This window comes from Balaenoptera borealis (assembly GCF_965194805.1).
Source record: "Balaenoptera borealis genome assembly, chromosome: 15".
Taxonomy (NCBI): domain Eukaryota; kingdom Metazoa; phylum Chordata; class Mammalia; order Artiodactyla; family Balaenopteridae; genus Balaenoptera; species Balaenoptera borealis.
This window is the reverse complement of record NC_138871.1, coordinates 39,885,247-39,902,670: the sequence shown is the minus strand read 5'-3', so window position 1 is coordinate 39,902,670 and position 17,424 is coordinate 39,885,247. Positions and strand designations below refer to the sequence as shown.

The 17,424-nt window shown below is 34.7% G+C and overlaps 1 protein-coding gene across 11 annotated transcripts in view; it reads right to left on the bottom strand.

The window, feature by feature from the left end:
• The window catches only part of USP34 (ubiquitin specific peptidase 34), a 236,543-nt gene that overhangs the window by 54,780 nt on the left and 164,339 nt on the right, over nucleotides 1-17,424 (bottom strand). For all 11 annotated transcript variants that reach the window (XM_082357914.1, XM_082357916.1, XM_082357917.1 and 8 more), the window contains 9 exons: nucleotides 16,035-16,075; nucleotides 15,771-15,895; nucleotides 14,200-14,352; nucleotides 13,111-13,215; nucleotides 10,495-10,550; nucleotides 10,277-10,397; nucleotides 4,365-4,548; nucleotides 3,756-3,916; nucleotides 469-534 (listed from right to left, as the gene is read on the bottom strand). In XM_082357914.1, the coding sequence (XP_082214040.1) occupies nucleotides 469-534; nucleotides 3,756-3,916; nucleotides 4,365-4,548; nucleotides 10,277-10,397; nucleotides 10,495-10,550; nucleotides 13,111-13,215; nucleotides 14,200-14,352; nucleotides 15,771-15,895; nucleotides 16,035-16,075 (1,012 nt within the window). The remainder of the gene's footprint in view (nucleotides 1-468; nucleotides 535-3,755; nucleotides 3,917-4,364; nucleotides 4,549-10,276; nucleotides 10,398-10,494; nucleotides 10,551-13,110; nucleotides 13,216-14,199; nucleotides 14,353-15,770; nucleotides 15,896-16,034; nucleotides 16,076-17,424) is intronic.

Here is a 17,424-nt window from a genome sequence, read left to right as displayed (position 1 = left end):
AGGTTGAAGGGAAGGGGCAGAATCACAGGGGATGTGTGCCATCCTGACTGAACCTGAATACTATTCTTTTCATAATAAAGAACCACTGAAGAGTTTTAACTAGGGGAGTAATAAGATTTGTTATTTTTTAAAGATTAATTACTTTTATAGTTTTGGGGGTGGAAATTAAGAAGGACAAAGAAAAATCAGTTGGAAAACCCTAAGACTAAGGGGGGAGGTGTGACCTTCTGATGAAAAATGGATCAGACACAAGAAATTCTTCAAAGGATAAATTAACAAAATGTAGATGACTGAAATATGACAGTTAAAATTCACTATGACAAAGAACATCAGCAACTGACAAAGTCAATTTGCAAAATAAGAGTATATGGTCAGGACAGGCCAATACAAATGAACTCCAATTAACGTTTTCACCTTTGGTCAACGGGTATATCTAATTAGTTTTCCATACCCAATTCTCAAACATACCATTAAATATGTAAACATTTTCTGAAGCTCCAGGAGAGTGGTCTTGTGCTTCATATCTTCAGAATACTGTAAATTAAGAAAAAACTTTCCATTAAGACATACTGATGATGGTAAATTAGACATTCTAGAAAAGAAAGTATTACAATGTGCTTAACACTGTTTTCATTCTTTTAGCCATATGTAGGAAAAACACAGCATTTTTTCATTAACAATTTTAGCATTTTAAAAATTGGAGTATTTTGTTCATTATACAAATATGGCCATCACTATTATGTAAGGAAACTGAATAAAGAGATCTTAAAACTGCTTTCCAGATCAGCACTTTTTGGTTCAATGCTGAACAGAAGTATTTACAAGTTGGCGATTTTGCAAGAACAGAAAACACCTTTTCCACAAATAAATCCACACATTAAAGAATATATTATATTAACAAATGACATCTCACACTCATCTAGTCGTATCTTTATTTTTTTCTAGAGCAGCAGATCCTTAACACTGCAGGGTACTACTGGCCAAGGATCTTTGAAAGTCCTCTAAATATTCAAGGACATTCACTGAGATTCAGGATTCTGGCTAGACTCATTCACAAGAGACTTGGTCCTGAACACCAGCCTTACAGGAGAGTCTCACATTCATGCCAGGCACTTGTTAGATATACTCTATCTCATTAAAATTTTAAAATAACTAATGAAATAGTTAATATCCTCATTACAAATTACGTCTGTCATAATTTTGAAGAAGTGGATGAATCCTGAAGACATTATGCTAAGTGAAATAAGCCAGTCACAAAGGGGCTAATATTGTATGATTCCACTTATATGAGGGACCTAGGGTAGTCAAATTCATAGAGACAGGGAGTAGAATAATGGCTGCAAGGGGTATGGGTGAAGGGAGAATGGGGAGTAAAGTATCTAATGGGTACAGTTTCACCTGGGGGAGGTGAAAAAATTCTGGAGATTGATGGTGGTGATGGTTGCAATCTGAGTATACTTAATACCACAGAACTGTATACTTATACATGGTTAATAGGATAAACTTTACATTGTGTATATTCTATCACAAGTAAAATACATGCAGTTTTCTTTAATCTCTCTGTGAAAAATCAGAAAAGAAAATAATTCTATTCTGTAAGAATTCCTTATGTAGAGACAAGTCTAAATTTAGTTTTTAACCAAAAATACCATTTCTGAGACTCATTCACAGTTAGCACATCTGATTGTTTTTTCTGTTGCTACACACTAATTCCTGACAGTGCTAATGGCTAAAAGATGATCATTAAATATAAGGAAGAGAAACTACAAATTGTGGTCAAGTCACCACCTAAAAAAGAAAATCACTGAATACATGCTTCTTTGATAAGTGGTTCTATAAAATTATACAGATGGGGGCAACCAAATTTAGTCACAAAAATTTCCACATGCTAAATGAAATCAATTATTCAACTATTTCTAATAGTCAGTTACATGATAAACTTAAAAACATCAATTTAACTAAAGCCAAAAAACAAACCCACTTGAGTATATTGAGTATGCTTTAGAGACCCTGAAGCATAAACATAGTAAGGATTCACTGAAGATAAATAAAGAATTGCAATACTTTGTAAGGGGGAAAAAATGCAAGGACATCCAGATGACATGATGGAAGAAAATAAAAACCCAAGTGCAAGCATAAAGAAAGTCTGCCAGGGCTTCCCTGGTGGCACAGTGGTTAAGAATCTGTCTGCCAATGCAGGGGACACGGGTTCGAGCCCTGGTCTGGGAAGATCCCATATGCCGCCGAGCAACTAAGCCTGTGTGCCACAACTACTGAGCCTGTGCTCTAGAGTCCGCAAGCCACAACTACTGAAGCCCGTGCGCCTACAGCCTGTGCTCTGCAACAAGAGAAGCCACCGCGATGAGAAGCCCACGCATCGCAATGAAGAGTAGCCCCGGCTCACTGCAACTAGAGAAAGCCCGCACGCAGCAACGAAGACCCAATGCAGCCAAAAATAAATAAATAAAATAAATTTATTGAAAAAAAAAAAAGGCTGCCAAAAAATTGTAAAAGCAGTGCAGAAGGCAAACTAAAAAATAGCCCATGGTAAACAAAAAATGAAAACTACAATGCACAAGTTAACAAAACATAAGCAGAGCCTACTCAAATATACTAGGCCACAATCAAATTTACTTTAGGATAAATAAATAAGTTCAGTGATTCTGGTACTAATTTCCTACTTTGCTTTAGGCTTTGCTTATTTTCTACATAATTAAAATTTGCATTTATTTTTACTGAAAATATCATGTTCATTTGATACACTGAGTGTGTATATTCTACAACTGTGTTTTCCTTTGATAAAAAAAGAAATTATACTAGTGTTTGGAGTAATCAATTGAAATGTAAAAATAATTAAAATATACATAAGTTAGCTAGTAATATCAAATTTTGTCCAAAAAATTTTTTAATTTATTTTTGGCTGCATTGGGTCTTTGCTGCTGTGCGTGGGCTTTCTCTAGTTGCAGCGAGTGGGAGCTACTCTTTGTTTTGGTCCACGGGCTTCTAATTGCGGTGACTTCTCTTGTGGCGGAGCATGGGCTCTAGGCATGTGAGCTTCAGTAGTTGTGGCACACGGGCTCTAGAGCACAGGCTCAGTATTTGTGGCGCAAGGGCTTAGTTGCTCTGCGGCATGTGGGATCTTCCTGGACCAGGGTTTGAACCCGTGTCCCTTGCAATGGCAGGTGGATTCTTAACCACTGCGCCACCAGGGAAGCCCAAAGTTTGTCAATTTTAACTCAAATTATTTTCTCAAACAAGATTTTACTAAATTGAATCAAGATTCATCAACAAAGTTTTAAAATTTTGTTTTATAGTTTTAATTTTTTTTTTTTTTTTGGGCTGTGTTGGGTCTTCATTGCTGCATGTGTGCTTTCTCTAGTTGCAGCGAGTGGGGACTACTCTTCGTTGCAGTGCGCAGGCTTCTCAGTGCGGTGGCTTTTCTTGTTGCGGAGCACGGGCTCTAGGCACGCAGGCTTTAGTAGCTGCAGCACGTGGGCTCAGTAGTTGCAGCACGCAGGCCCTAGAGCACTTGGGCTTCAGTAGTTGTGGCATGTGGGCTCAGTAGTTGTGGCTCACGGGCTCCAGAGCGCACACTCAGAAGTTGCGGCACACAGGCTTAGTTGCTCCACGGCATGTGGGATCTTCCTGGACTAGGGATCGAACCCGTGTCCCCTGCACTGGCAGGCAGATTCTTAACCACTGCACCACCAGGGAAGTCCTTATAGTTTTAATTTTTAAAGTAAGGAAAACTGTACCTTAGCAGTGAAGACAGCCTGTCTTGCCTCGGGTATCATGTAAAGTTGCTGAATAGTAGAAGCCAAGTAACAAGTAGCTCCAAGGTTAGTCAGGCCAACAAATCTACACTCAGCACGGACATCTTCATGAGGCCAGTAGTCCCATTTATAAGGTGCATGAGCTGCTGAAAAAAGAGGGAGGAAAGGATGCCCCCCCAAACAAACTATTAAACGTAATATGTTCTGCTTTCATTAACAGCCACTACATCTATTACTTATTTAGTTCATATATATACATAAAACATATGGTAATTTTTAAAATTGGTAAGAACACATAGTAAAACTAACTCATTCGTAAATATTCAAAGGACTGCCAAAACTTGTCTTTACTTGGCACTAAATTATTTAACTCAGAAGTGCCAAAGTATTTCACATATCTCTAAAAAGTCCATCACAACTGTTTTTTCCCCAAAAACTAATGTTTACTTTTTAACTTCAGTATGTCCTAGCAACAACAGTTTATAATGTTAAAATGTATGAATGGTGAATTCTTTCTTTAAATCATGCCCTCCAAAATCTCATTTCTACAAACAAAATTTAGAAAGGTTAAAGGAAAAGAAGAATGCTCACACTGCATGTGTTGTGCCATAACCCAGTTATGTATTAATCTGTAGTTTTCGACAGATCCCTTTACCATCTCCACTAACAAATCATAAGCAGCAGCTCTCGAAGAATGTGATTTGCACTTTGGCTGTTGTCTATCTTTTAGACTAGGCAACAAAAACAGGAGATTGAAGATATCTCTTAAAAATTCCTGCAAAAAAAAAGAAAGACCAAGTATATTATCTAAACTTGGAAATTAACTATATTCCAAATAAAATTAATAAGTTACATAGAGTAAAATGGACTATATGACAATCTACAATTTATTAAAAGACTTTAAAAACTTAAAGGAGCATCATATACCACCATCTGAAAGTATTCCCAATGTTCATTTCTCTTAGGGAAATGGAATGGGGGGAGGAGCTTCACCTTCACTCTTCTCTCCCTCTTGATACCTTATAGCTCATTCTTAGAGTCGCATCTACAAAGCTATTATATTCCACTCCATTCAGTGACCAAACGTGTTATCTCAGGACTCATTACTCCCTATCTTGAATGCCTCTGCATTTACTTAAGTTTCTCCTTACTACACTCTAATAATTAAAATAGCAGTAGCAGCCAAAGCAGCAACTTACCCATAATGAGCACTTAGAAGTGCCAGATACTATGCAAAGGTCTCAAAACAAAACAAACAAACAAAAAAGGTTAAGCATCTCGCCTGGAGTCACATTTGGCAGGTGCTATACTAAGGATTTAAAACACCAAGCTCTTAACTTCAATACCAGTGAAGTTCAAACTGAGATGCAAGGCTTTACCATTCTAGATACGCTTTTCCCTAAATTTAATCTGCCTGAGAAAGGGCCACCTTTCCCACTTGTTCTTTAATTGGTCCTTTGTTACTATTCCAAAGAAAGTTATCTCCCTCACCCATTTCAATCGCAAGTACTAGCAAGTACTACAACAGTACATTGTTCTGGGGTATAAAACCTCCTGGGGTACTGTATAGAAAAGAGGTAATGTTGTTAAGACCGAGACCCTGCTATCCTTAGAAAGGCTGCATTGTAAGGTTGGCTCCTGGCTGTCACCTGAACACCTGAATGGTCAACAGTTCCCTCCTCTGTTATACAACTTTCCATAAGTGATAAAAGTGGCTCACTGTACCAATTTGTATTTCGTTTATGCAGAATACCTGCTTTCTATCTGGGAGTCTGGAATTTCATTAACTGTGGTCAGTTATGCAGGTACTATGTGCCTACATGACCCACCCCCTGATAAAACCCCTGGACTCCTAGGCTGAAGAGAGCATCCCTGGTAGACAACACCTCAAACATGTTGTCACACTCATTGCTGGGGGAATTAAGCATGTCCTATGCAACTCCACTGGGAGGGGACTCTCAGAAGGGCGTACCTCATTTCCACCACACTTGGCCCCATGCTTTTTCTTTTGCTTATTTCATTTTCTATTATTTTGCTGTAATAAAGCTTTGTCATGAATACAATTACACGCTGAGTCCTTTGAGTCCTTCTAGTGAATCACTGAATCTGGGAGTGGTCTAGGGAACCTCTGACACAGGTTACCAAATGAAGGACAATTCAGAATATTTTCCCATTAATGACCTCACCTCCTCCATCTCACTACTGTCAAAGAAAGTACAGTGCATAGTTCCTGACTTGGCAAAGAAAGGTACGTTTGGCTAAGAAATACTGAAGGTGAATAGAGGCTTATTTTATATAGCTGACAGACTGACAGTAAGATTATGTCTTGTCTATTCTATAATTCAGAGGTGAGATGACTGTCTTGGAGACACAGAGTAACATATTTACATGAACTGGAAAATAAAGTCACTCACTCAAACAGAAACAGAATTAGCAAATAACTAGTTTAACAATGAACTATCTTTGCTAATCAGTTTAGATCTAGAAACTGAATGAGCTAAATAACCACAGCTCCAAAGTTTTGACAAAATATATTTAAAGCCTGTGATAAAAATATTTTATTGAAACGTTAGGGTTGGTAAAAGCATGCTGAAATAAACAATATTTTTATTTTCCTCACTCTGAGTTTCCCAGGAAAGCAGGTGTCCTTAAGTGAAAGAGTAACATATATATTAACATATCCATTTGATAAATAATGGTACAGCCATTTTAGTATACTTCACAGAAAGAAGAACCTCAAACTGATACCTGAGAGAATATTAAAAATAATTTCTGATGATAGAGTGTGATCTTTGACATGTAATTCAGAAGAAATTCAAAGAGTTAAATAACACTGTTAAAACAGAACATTCCTACTGTAAACAGTATGTAAGCACGGTTCCTCACTGTGGTTTCTCACTGTAAAACAATGTGAAACAAGGTTTCTCACAACTTCTATCTATAGAAATATAAAGTAGGAAGAGAATGAATACATGGTCATTCTAGCTTAATAAGGAATATCCATCTACAACTATATGAATTAATTTTAAAAGCCACATACCCTTCTTGTTAATGCATAATTTTCAATAAAATTTCATTTTTAATGTTTCATACTTACTTGGCAAAATTCAAAGTCTATTTACATTGCTTTGATTGCCCATGTCCAAATACATGTAATGATAATACAGAAGAAATTTAAGACAACATCATGTAGTCATAGGAAATAACTATTTTTATCAATTTCAACAATACTCTGGAAATAATATCCTTTAAAAATACTTAAAGCTAGGATAAACTGTACAATGCAGGGAATGTAGCCAATATTTTATAATGACTATAAATGGAGTATAACTGTTATGTATTTATTTTTTTCTGTAAGTGCTATATTTTAAAGATCTTTTTGGACTCATTGTTCTCAACCAAAACAAATAAATTTTAATTTTTTTTTCTTTTCTCTTCTTTTCTAAATGGAGTATAACTTTTAAAAATTGTGAATCACTATGATGTTCACCTGTAACATATATTGTACATCAACTTCAATTTAAAAAAATAGTTAAACTTGAAAAAAAATCTAGAAATTTCTTAAAATTAAAAAATCTGTGACAGGACACCTAGGTTTTCCAAAATTCTTTAAAGAATATGTGACCAATAAATGTTTGAAGACCACTTCAAAAGAGTTTGAAAAAGTATGCTGCCTCTCAATCTATTACCAGATTTATTCTGTTAAAGCATATTTCTGACATTATTTGACTGATCAAAAACTTGAAAGGCCCCCCTTTTAAATTATAAAAGTAATGCTTTTATTTTACTGTACATATAAAAATAACCTCCTGTGACCACAACAGATGGCCACCTAGTTTCCCCAAATTACCTCCTCTGTATTTCCCCAAGCTCAAGCCAAATTGAACTAATCATTCAATATCCTGCACATACTCAGTGGTTTCCTAGGACTGATTTTTCATTCATACTCTTTTCTGTGACTTAAATGTTTCCCTTACTTTTCTACTTAAGGACTTCATCCTAGTTACAAAAGCTTTATCTTCCTCAAAGCCTTTCCTAATCCCGTCAATACTATCTGATCTTCCATACCTCTGATCATATCCCTTTAATGGCTCTTATTTTTTACCATGAATTACAAATATCATGATCAGTCATGATATTATTTGTGAAGGTACATACAAATTTTGCATAAGGCAGACTTCTCAATAATTACCTGCTGAACAAATGAACCATTAGATTGTCAGTTCTTAAGAATCACGACTGAGTCTTAATCATCCATTTGTTCAACATGTATTTGCTAGGTACTATATAAGGTAGTAGAGATAAGAGTGGGGTTTATACTCTTAAAGGGGAATTAGAAGAAGGGAGAAGGGAGGAGGGAGTAGAAGGGAGGAAGAAGAGGAAAGAGGAAGCAGGGAGGCAGGAGAGGAGAGGAAGGAGAGGAAGCAGCAGCAGCAGTAGCGGTGGTGATGGTGGTGGTGAGGGAGACCATATGTGGCCTGGCAAGCCTTAAATATTTACTCTAAGTCTCTTTACGGAAAACAGTTACTCCTCGATAAATTCTAGATGAAATTTTAAAAAATTAATAAATAATAAAGTAAAATCATTACAGTAGAACAGGTATTTTTAGTATCCTGGCGATAAGGACAACTTCTTAATAATACACCAATACCAACTGCCTTAAGCACCTGCACTTGGATACCAAATTGACATTTCAAATTTAACATGTCCAAAATAGAACTACTGATTTTGATACCCCATACCCCCAATCTTATCTATCCTAAATTTTCCCTTTCTTAGTAAATGGCATTATCATTCACTTAGTTTCTCAGGCTTAAAATTGAGAAGTCATTCTTGATTAGTTTCTCTCTCTCCCACCTCACAATCTTCTCAAAATTTAAGCCTTGTGAACTCTATCTTCAATAAATATCCTAAGTCCAACCACTTTTCATCATCATCCCTCTGCAAAACTTCTTAACTGGACCCCTAACCCTCACACTTGCCCTCCTAGTTCTCTACCTGTAGTCTAGATCTCCCCCTAGAACATGAGTAAAGCTTTGAATATGTTAATTCAGACCACATACCTCTCCTGCAAAAAAGCTTCTAAAGGTTTCTGATCTCACCAAAAACACAATGGGAAACTAAAGTTTTGACTACACAAACATTAAAACCTTCTCAATAAACAACTATTAGTAAACAATAAACAATAAAAACAACTATTATTTAACACTGTTCTGGAGGTTCTAGACAAAATTAGGTGAAAGAACAGAGAGAGTTAAGACTTAAAAATGAAGGAGTAAAAAAATTACTTGAAGACAATAAATTAAAAACAAATGAAAAATCAAAGACAATACTGAAGATAAACACAAAGATAACTGAGAAAAAAAATTCTACAAACAGTAAGTGAGCTTAAGGTGGCCTGCAACAAATTCACCTACAAAAATCCTTACTCCACATAAACAACTCATCAGAAAACAAAACAGAAGAAAAGAGTTCACTTATGATACCTAACAAAGAAAATCCCTAGGAATAACCTTATTTAAAAATTCCTAAAATTCAAATTCTAAATGAAAACATTAAATTGGAAAACACAACACTGGTCTTCTATAAATAAGAAGACAAATCCTGTTCTTGTATAGGCAATTTAATATAATTTCAATTTTTCTACATCAATCCATAAATTTAACACAACCCCAATTTAAAAAGTATCAGTATACATTTATATTTTGGAATAAAAGTTACATATTGGTTTATATAACGTATGTAAGACTTCAACCAGCAAGACTATAAATAAATCAAGTTATTCCCAGTGAGTGTAACAGAAAAATTTTAAAAGATCCAGGAGAAAACCCACAAAACAGGGCTTTGTGAAATAAGGGTAGTAGCACAGATTTAAGACAGATAAGACTGTCACCTTAAGTTTATCTTAAGAATCCCTGAGCCTATGCTCATGGGGACAATCTTCCATTCTTTTGGTTATTCCTGTGTTTCCTAACACAATCAGTAACCTCAAGAAAACAATCCTCCAAACCATAACTAACTTCCCTTAATGAAGGCAATGACAAAAGTGCCAATGACAGTAAATAACATAATCTAAAGAGAAATTAGACATTTGTTGGTATAGAGTTATTAGGTGTTATCAAATAGTCAATTATAGATTTTATAGCAAATGGGCCTTTAAGAAATGAAACCAACAAGTACTCTAAAATGACTACTTATTAATTCCACTGTGTTAAGTTACTAATTCAAAATATTCAATTCTATAAAAATCTACAATTAAGCAGTGACTGCCTCTCTATACACAGTCATAGTAATTAAAACTTGTTCTGCATTCTAAAAACAAGGCTAAGATTCATATTTCTAGGATTCAGCTTATTCAAAGTTCACTGTTCCTGCCAGTAATAAAGTTCTGGTAAACTTCATGTTTGCATGTTTAAGGAAATTTAACATATCCACATACAAGGAAACAATATAAAGAAGTTCAATCTTATTTCATATAAATACTTGGATGTCTTACTACCAACCTGTCCTTCCCTTGAAAATTTAAAGGGTGGTTTGTGTTTAATAACACTTGTTGCAAGCCTTAGGAGTCCTGTAAGCCCATCATCTTCTATATTCCCATCTTGATGATCAAGGATCTCCCTGCTACAAAAAAGAATACAAGCAAAACAAGACAGTTAATAAAATTACGTTCTTTATCTTTCCTCAACAATATAACTGTCAATTTCACATCAAATTTTACCTTCGAATACAGTCAGCTAAATGTCGTGCCAAAGCATCCAGGTCGAGGAGTGTTGTCTTAATACAAAGAGAAAATACAAAATTCAAACACAGATTTTTATGTTCACTATTTCAGATATTATTAAAACAAAAAATCCTTTCCTTTTAAGTAACAAGAATTTGGTTCTCCGAATTCATTAACATGCCAATTAAATTATAAATAATATAACTACTCTTTACTTATACATGATGTCAATAAAATTATACTTATAAACACATCACTGATAGTCCTTCAAAAAAGAATCAATGAAATATTGGTGATAAATTATGAGAGTCACAGTAATTTAACGAGAAGACACTAGGTTTGATTTATTTCTTCTTTAACAATTTGACTGAGATGTAATTAACATACCATACAATTCACCAAGTTTCATTTCTAATACCACTTTTAGAAATAAACTTAAATGCACAGTTCATTTCGGAGAGCTTTAATTCTCATTATAACTGAGCAACAAAATTAAAACAGATTTCATAAAATAGAACTTAATTTAAGAGGATTCCGGGGCTTCCCTGGTGGCGCAGTGGTTGAGAATCTGCCTGCCAATGCAGGGGACACGGGTTCGAGCCCTGGTCTGGGAAGATCCCACATGCCGCGGAGCAACTAGGCCCGTGAGCCACAACTACTGAGCCTGCGCGTCTGGAGCCTGTGCTCCGCAACAAGAGAGGCCGCGATAGTGAGAGGCCCGCGCACCGTGATGAAGAGTGGCCCCCGCTTGCCGCAACTAGAGAAAGCCCTCGCACAGAAACGAAGACCCAACACAGCCAAAATTAAATTAATTAATTAATTAATTAATTAAAAATAAATAAAAGGGTCAATTAAAAAAAAAAAGAGGATTCCGGGGTATTCCCTGGCGGTCCAGTGGTGGTTAGGATTCCATGCTTCCACCGCCAAGGGTGCAGGCTCAATACCTGGTGGGGGAACTAACTTCCCACAAGCCACATGGTGTGGCCAAAAAAAAAAAAAAAAAAGAGGATTCTCAAAGAAATTCAGATCACTAAGTAGGAAAATTACTTTGACTAGCAAGCAAGAATATTAGATTCATACTTTAAATAGGCAACCATAGGTTTAAAAAAAAAATGTCTATCTGGAATCAACGTTTTATGGATAAAGTCAAATACATTAAGACATGTTCATGGCGGGGAGGGAGGACTGGTATTGGTAGTCAAAAGATATAAGATACATAAGTACTAAGGATGTAATGCACAACATGATAAATATAATTAACACTGCTGTATGTTATATATATATAAAGTTATTGAGGACTTCCCTGGTGGCACAGTGGTTAAGAATCCGCCTGTCAATGCAGGGGACATGGGTTCGAGCCTTGGTCCGGGAAGATCTCACATGCTGTGGAGCAACTAAGCCTGTGTGCCACAACTACTGAGCCTGCGCTCTAGAGCCTGCAAGCCACAACTACTGAAGCCCCGGAGCCTAGAGCCTGTGCTCCTCAACAAGAGAAGCCACCAGAATGAGAAGCACGTGCACCACAACAAAGAGTAGCCCCAGCTCGCCACAACCAGAGAAAGCTCATGCGCAGCAACGAAGACCCAACACAGCCAAAAAATAAATAAATAACTTAATTAATTAATTAAAAAAAGAAGTTGTTGAGAGAGTAAACTGCTCATCACAAGGAAAAAATTTTTTTTTTCCATTTCTTTAATTTTATATCAATATGAGATGATGTTCACTATACTTATTGTGGTAATCATTTCATGATATGTGTAAGTCAAGTCATTATGCTATATACCTTAAACTTACACAGTGCTGTATGCCAATTATAACTCAATAAAACTGGAAGAAAAAATTAAAACATGCTCAATTTTAATTTTTATAATTATTTCTTAAATGAAAACTAGAATAAGAATTCAGATGTAAACTGTTCCTTAAAAGTAGGGCATTCAAACACGATAGGATTCTTAAAATACAAAGTGTATATACTGGACTTTGATGGAAATACCTGAAAAAAAAAATTGACAGAAAAGGTTTCCTAAATATTTAAATGTATCTTTTTCAAGCATTTCTCATTTTTCTGAGATCAATTAGATGTATTTTAGCTTACTAAATTTATAAAAAGAAAAAATAAAAGTTTTTATGCGGCAAGTTTGTCTTTGAAATAAACTTGTTTTAAGTACTTCTTTGGATAAAAGTATCATTTTAGTCTCATATAAGAAAATTAGTAGATCAGCAAACTGATAGTGTTTCTTTAGCTTAAAGTAATTTCTATTTGAATTGCAACTTTATTTTACATTCTCAGAATCCACTTGCTACTATAGAAAGCTGTATATTTAAAGTATAAATTTCACATTCCAAATAAGATTTTATATCCACAAATCTTACAAGACACAGGAAACTACTTATAAGTACCAAATGAAGACATTTCAACTAAGGTCAGAGTAAAAAGAAGAAAGAAATTAGAGCAGAACAAAAAGGTAAGAATACAGTAGAAAAATTATGACATTTTCAACTCATTACAGATTGATAAAAATGTCCTTAATAATAACGACCTATAAATTCATGAACATACAAGTGCATAATTCATCTCTATTAACAAGTTAATGTATAACTTTCTGAACATACCTGACTAGCATCCTTTATATGTATGTTGTCAACTAATTTGCACAACAACCAAAAATATTCTTTACATCCAGGTTTTAACATTGGTTCTTCTTCATAATCATCTATCTATTAAAAAAAAATTTAAACTTTGTGAAAATAGTTTAAAATGGGAAAATAACTTAAAATTATAATACATTTTAAAAACTACAAGCTTTATAAAAAAAATTAAATCCCTACAAACTAAACAGTTTTCAAAATTTAACCCCCCAAAATGGAGAGAATACTCCTAGTGTCTGTAAAATTAGAACAACTATGTATGTTAGTGAATAATAAGAGAACTTTCAAAAAAAACAGTACTCTGAAATTCCTTATAACCTACTTGGAAAAGATATGAATAATGTATAATACTAAATAATGTAGTGCCAACTAAAAGTTCAATGAAAATGTGGAAACAAAAGAAACCTACAGAAAATGAGTATATATAAATCTACCCACATATAATGGTCTATTATAGTTTTGAAAGTTGAAAAATAAAGAACACATTACATTTCCTACATAGTCAATGACAGACGGTAAATATGGAGAAGAAAAACGTAAATCCTACAATGCATCATATTTCTGGGATTAGTAAAATTTACTTATTAATGTGCCCTATATTTATTATGGGGTAGAAGGCTTTTATATGGCTAGTGTTAGTGTATACATGGGAACAAGGAAGAAAATTGAAAATTCTGAGTATCATAAAGATAAAAATAAAACAACTGTGACTGAATAAGAAGAAAGCTACATTTATGATGTTTCTATCATTCAACTTATTAACACAAGGCTCAGAACCTAGTAAGGACAAATGTTATTTCCAAAACAATATCCATGAGAGATCCCACAGAGCTGAACCCAAGGACACAGGATCTATCCCTAGGTGTAACATGGACACAATATATCACAATGCTGCCACTTTAGGAACTATTACATATAACGACCATCCCCCTGGTGAAAACTACAGATAGTAAACAGGTACTCAAAATTACTTGCAAGGATAATACAACGATAAACTTTGGGCAAATGAAACAGCAGAAATAGAAATTGCTCCTGAACACAGTAAAATCTTACCCTAATAGGTTTGAGTGCTTGAGCATCTGGAAGAAATTTCAGCAATGTTGAGGCAGCCAGTAGCAGAAAAGAGCGATTGATTGAGTCTCCTCCATCCAGCCCTGACAGAGATAACTTATAAAGACCATTGCAAGATTCATGACGGACTGCAGTCTAAATGGAAAAGTTCCAAAGATAGTCTGAGTTAGTATTAAAAAGTTAATCTTAAGGTTAATACGTTGGCAGAAATAACATGTTAGATGGCTTCTTTAGTAACATGTTTTAAAACGCAATGTCCTGATCACATACTCATGCATCTAAATAATATATGATCAAATGAAGTACCCCAAAGTATACGGTAATATGTAAAAACATTTCAGAAATTCCCAATATGGTCATAAAAACAAACCAAGTAAATACAAGAACAGACAAATACAAAAAGGATTGAGAAGAGGATATTCGTAATAATTTATTTACATGAGATTAAGTAACAGGAAAAATATTGGGTTGGCCAAAAAGTTCATCTGGGTTTTTCTGTAAGATGTTATGGAAAAACCTGAACAAACTTTTTGGCCAACCCAGTATTTTCAGAACTAGAAGCAACTTGGAAAGTACTTAACCCAGAACATTTTACAGATTTTAGAATCTTGTCCAAGTGTCACAATAGTTACCTGGAACAGAGCCAGAACAAGAACACATATACATTCAATACAAAGCTAATAATATTAGAAAATGTTCTCTAAAAAAGATATGAGGGCTTCCCTGGTGGCGCAGTGGTTGAGAGTCTGCCTGCCAATGCGGGGGACACGGGTTCGGGCCCTGGTCTGGGAAGATCCCACATGCCGTGGAGCAACTAGGCCCGTGAGCCACAGCTACTGAGCCTGCGCGTCTGGAGCCTATGCTCCGCAACAAGAGAGGCTGTGATAGTGAGAGGCCCGCGCACTGCGATGAAGAGTGGCCCCCGCTTGCCACAACTAGAGGAAGCCCTCGCACAGAAATGAAGACCCAACACAGCCAAAAATGAATATATAAATAAAAATAAAGGCAGCTTTAAAAAAAAAAAAAAGATTATGAATATCGTGGCTAAGTGTATTAGTAAGAGTGTGTTTATACTATTTCATTTAGGAATATGGTGTGAGTAACATCAAGATACGATTGGTGAAAATTATATTGACTTCAGTGTCAACACTGAAATCAAAAGGAAATATATGTCTCTCTTGCATCTAAGGATACACTCAAATAGAAAAAGTAAAAGAAACTTCTCTAAAACGTACATTACAAAAAATAAATGCTGAAATCCTTCTCAACCTTCAGGAAAAAAAACAATTAAAAAAACCCAAAACAAAAGAATCACTCTGTTAACAAATACTGCAGAAAAAGACAAATATGAATGCTACAGAATATTTAATGTTCACACTTAAGTGTACATAGTTCAAAACACTCTAGATCTTAAAGGATTATTAAGTACCTTCCAGGCAACAGGATATATTTATGGAATCATGTTCATTTGTTTCCATTAGCGCTTTTTATCATCGACGTTAATAATAAGAAAAAATATGAAGAGTAGTACTAATCTTCAATCTTTAGCTTACCTCAGGAATAAGGAGAGTCAATTTCTTTAGCCAATCTTGTAAATGATCACTGTCAGCAAGGCTAGATTTCACTAAAGAACAGCAATGAGCCCAACTCACCAAGAGCCACATTGAATAATGTGAAACTACAGAAAAATTGGAAAAAAAAATTACTATAAAGGCTTGTGCATAATGAAAACAAAATGTTCATTATTAAAGATATTATATATAGATGTAACCAGTCATCCAAATCTTCATTAAAAATTAACTTTGTGGAACCCTTACCTTCATGTCTAGACCTGTGATCAGACTGAGCTTTCAAAACTCTGCAAAGTAAAAACACACCACCACCAGTAATTAAATTCAGCAATGAACTAAAAATAACTCAATTTCTTAATACATATCCTTTAACTTTCCCTGCCCGCCAAAAGATTAGATTTTATGAAAGCTGCTAATTTATTTTCCTATGGTCTTCATTTTTAATTTAAAGAATCACTGGCAAAATCTTATTATAACAAACATTAAATGAGTGTTTCAATTTAATAAACAAAATGTGAGTGAATCCCATATTGACTTAAGTGAACTCTCAAAAAGTGCTTAAAGATTTGGTTACTAAAGTGATGTGGCTTACAAAGAGAAAGGTTATAATGGTTTAGAGTCTAAACTTCAGACTCCTAAAAAAAAAAAAACACCCTTGTGCAGTAGTCCTTGGCCTCCTGGAGTTTATAGCCTATCAGGGGAGATAAGATGAATATAAAAAAAGTTAGGACATAAATATATTCTAGGAGCTAGCTGAGTAAAACAGTCAGCACATACTACTAGAAATGTGAGTTTAATCTTAATCCGTGGCATATGAAATATTCTTTCTGGCTCTAAATGTTATAGCGTCTATAACGACATTATATTCTACTCTAATAGAAAGATACGACTCACAAAAAAAAAACAAAAAAACCATACAATGACATAAAATGCCCTTCCTTTTGTATTGTTAATGTCAACTTTCATCAGGAATGGTTAAAAGCAAATTATTGAAAAGTAGAGAAAAATAACTAAATTAATTCTATATTACTTCACCTCTATTTTTTCCCCTTGATACTTTTAGTAACTTCAATGGAAAATGTATTACCTCAATTTAAAGAAAACTAAATATTTAAAATTTTCATTTTAATAAAATCAGCATATAGGGATTTAGTATTCACCTTACAAATAAACTGTTTAAAAAAAAAAAAGCACTGATCTCTAGATACCTACATTGTTATAATTAACAAAACACCTATGAAAATCTGAAAGAGCAAGACTCATCCGTACTATTGATTTAAAGTAAAAGGTACTAAAAAGTTAAAACTTATAAATCTAGTGTTTGGCCATATTTCATGTTTAACTTTTATCATATTGGTTTAATATATTTAACTTTACCAAGAGCAACCCCCCAATCTACCTTTCAAATATGTAGCATTAGAAGATTTTGATAACAGGCAAAAAGTTCATTTTAGCTATCTTAATTGATACAAACCTCCCAGCACCATATAAACTGAAGGTGGAGGCTTATGAAAAGACAATGGTGTAGGAACAGGAGTCAAAAAAACACAAAGATTGGGGGTGGGGGGTAGGGGGCCCTCACATTACAAAGACTGTAATGAGATCTTTAAGAATGGAACTGGTAGAATAGAAATAA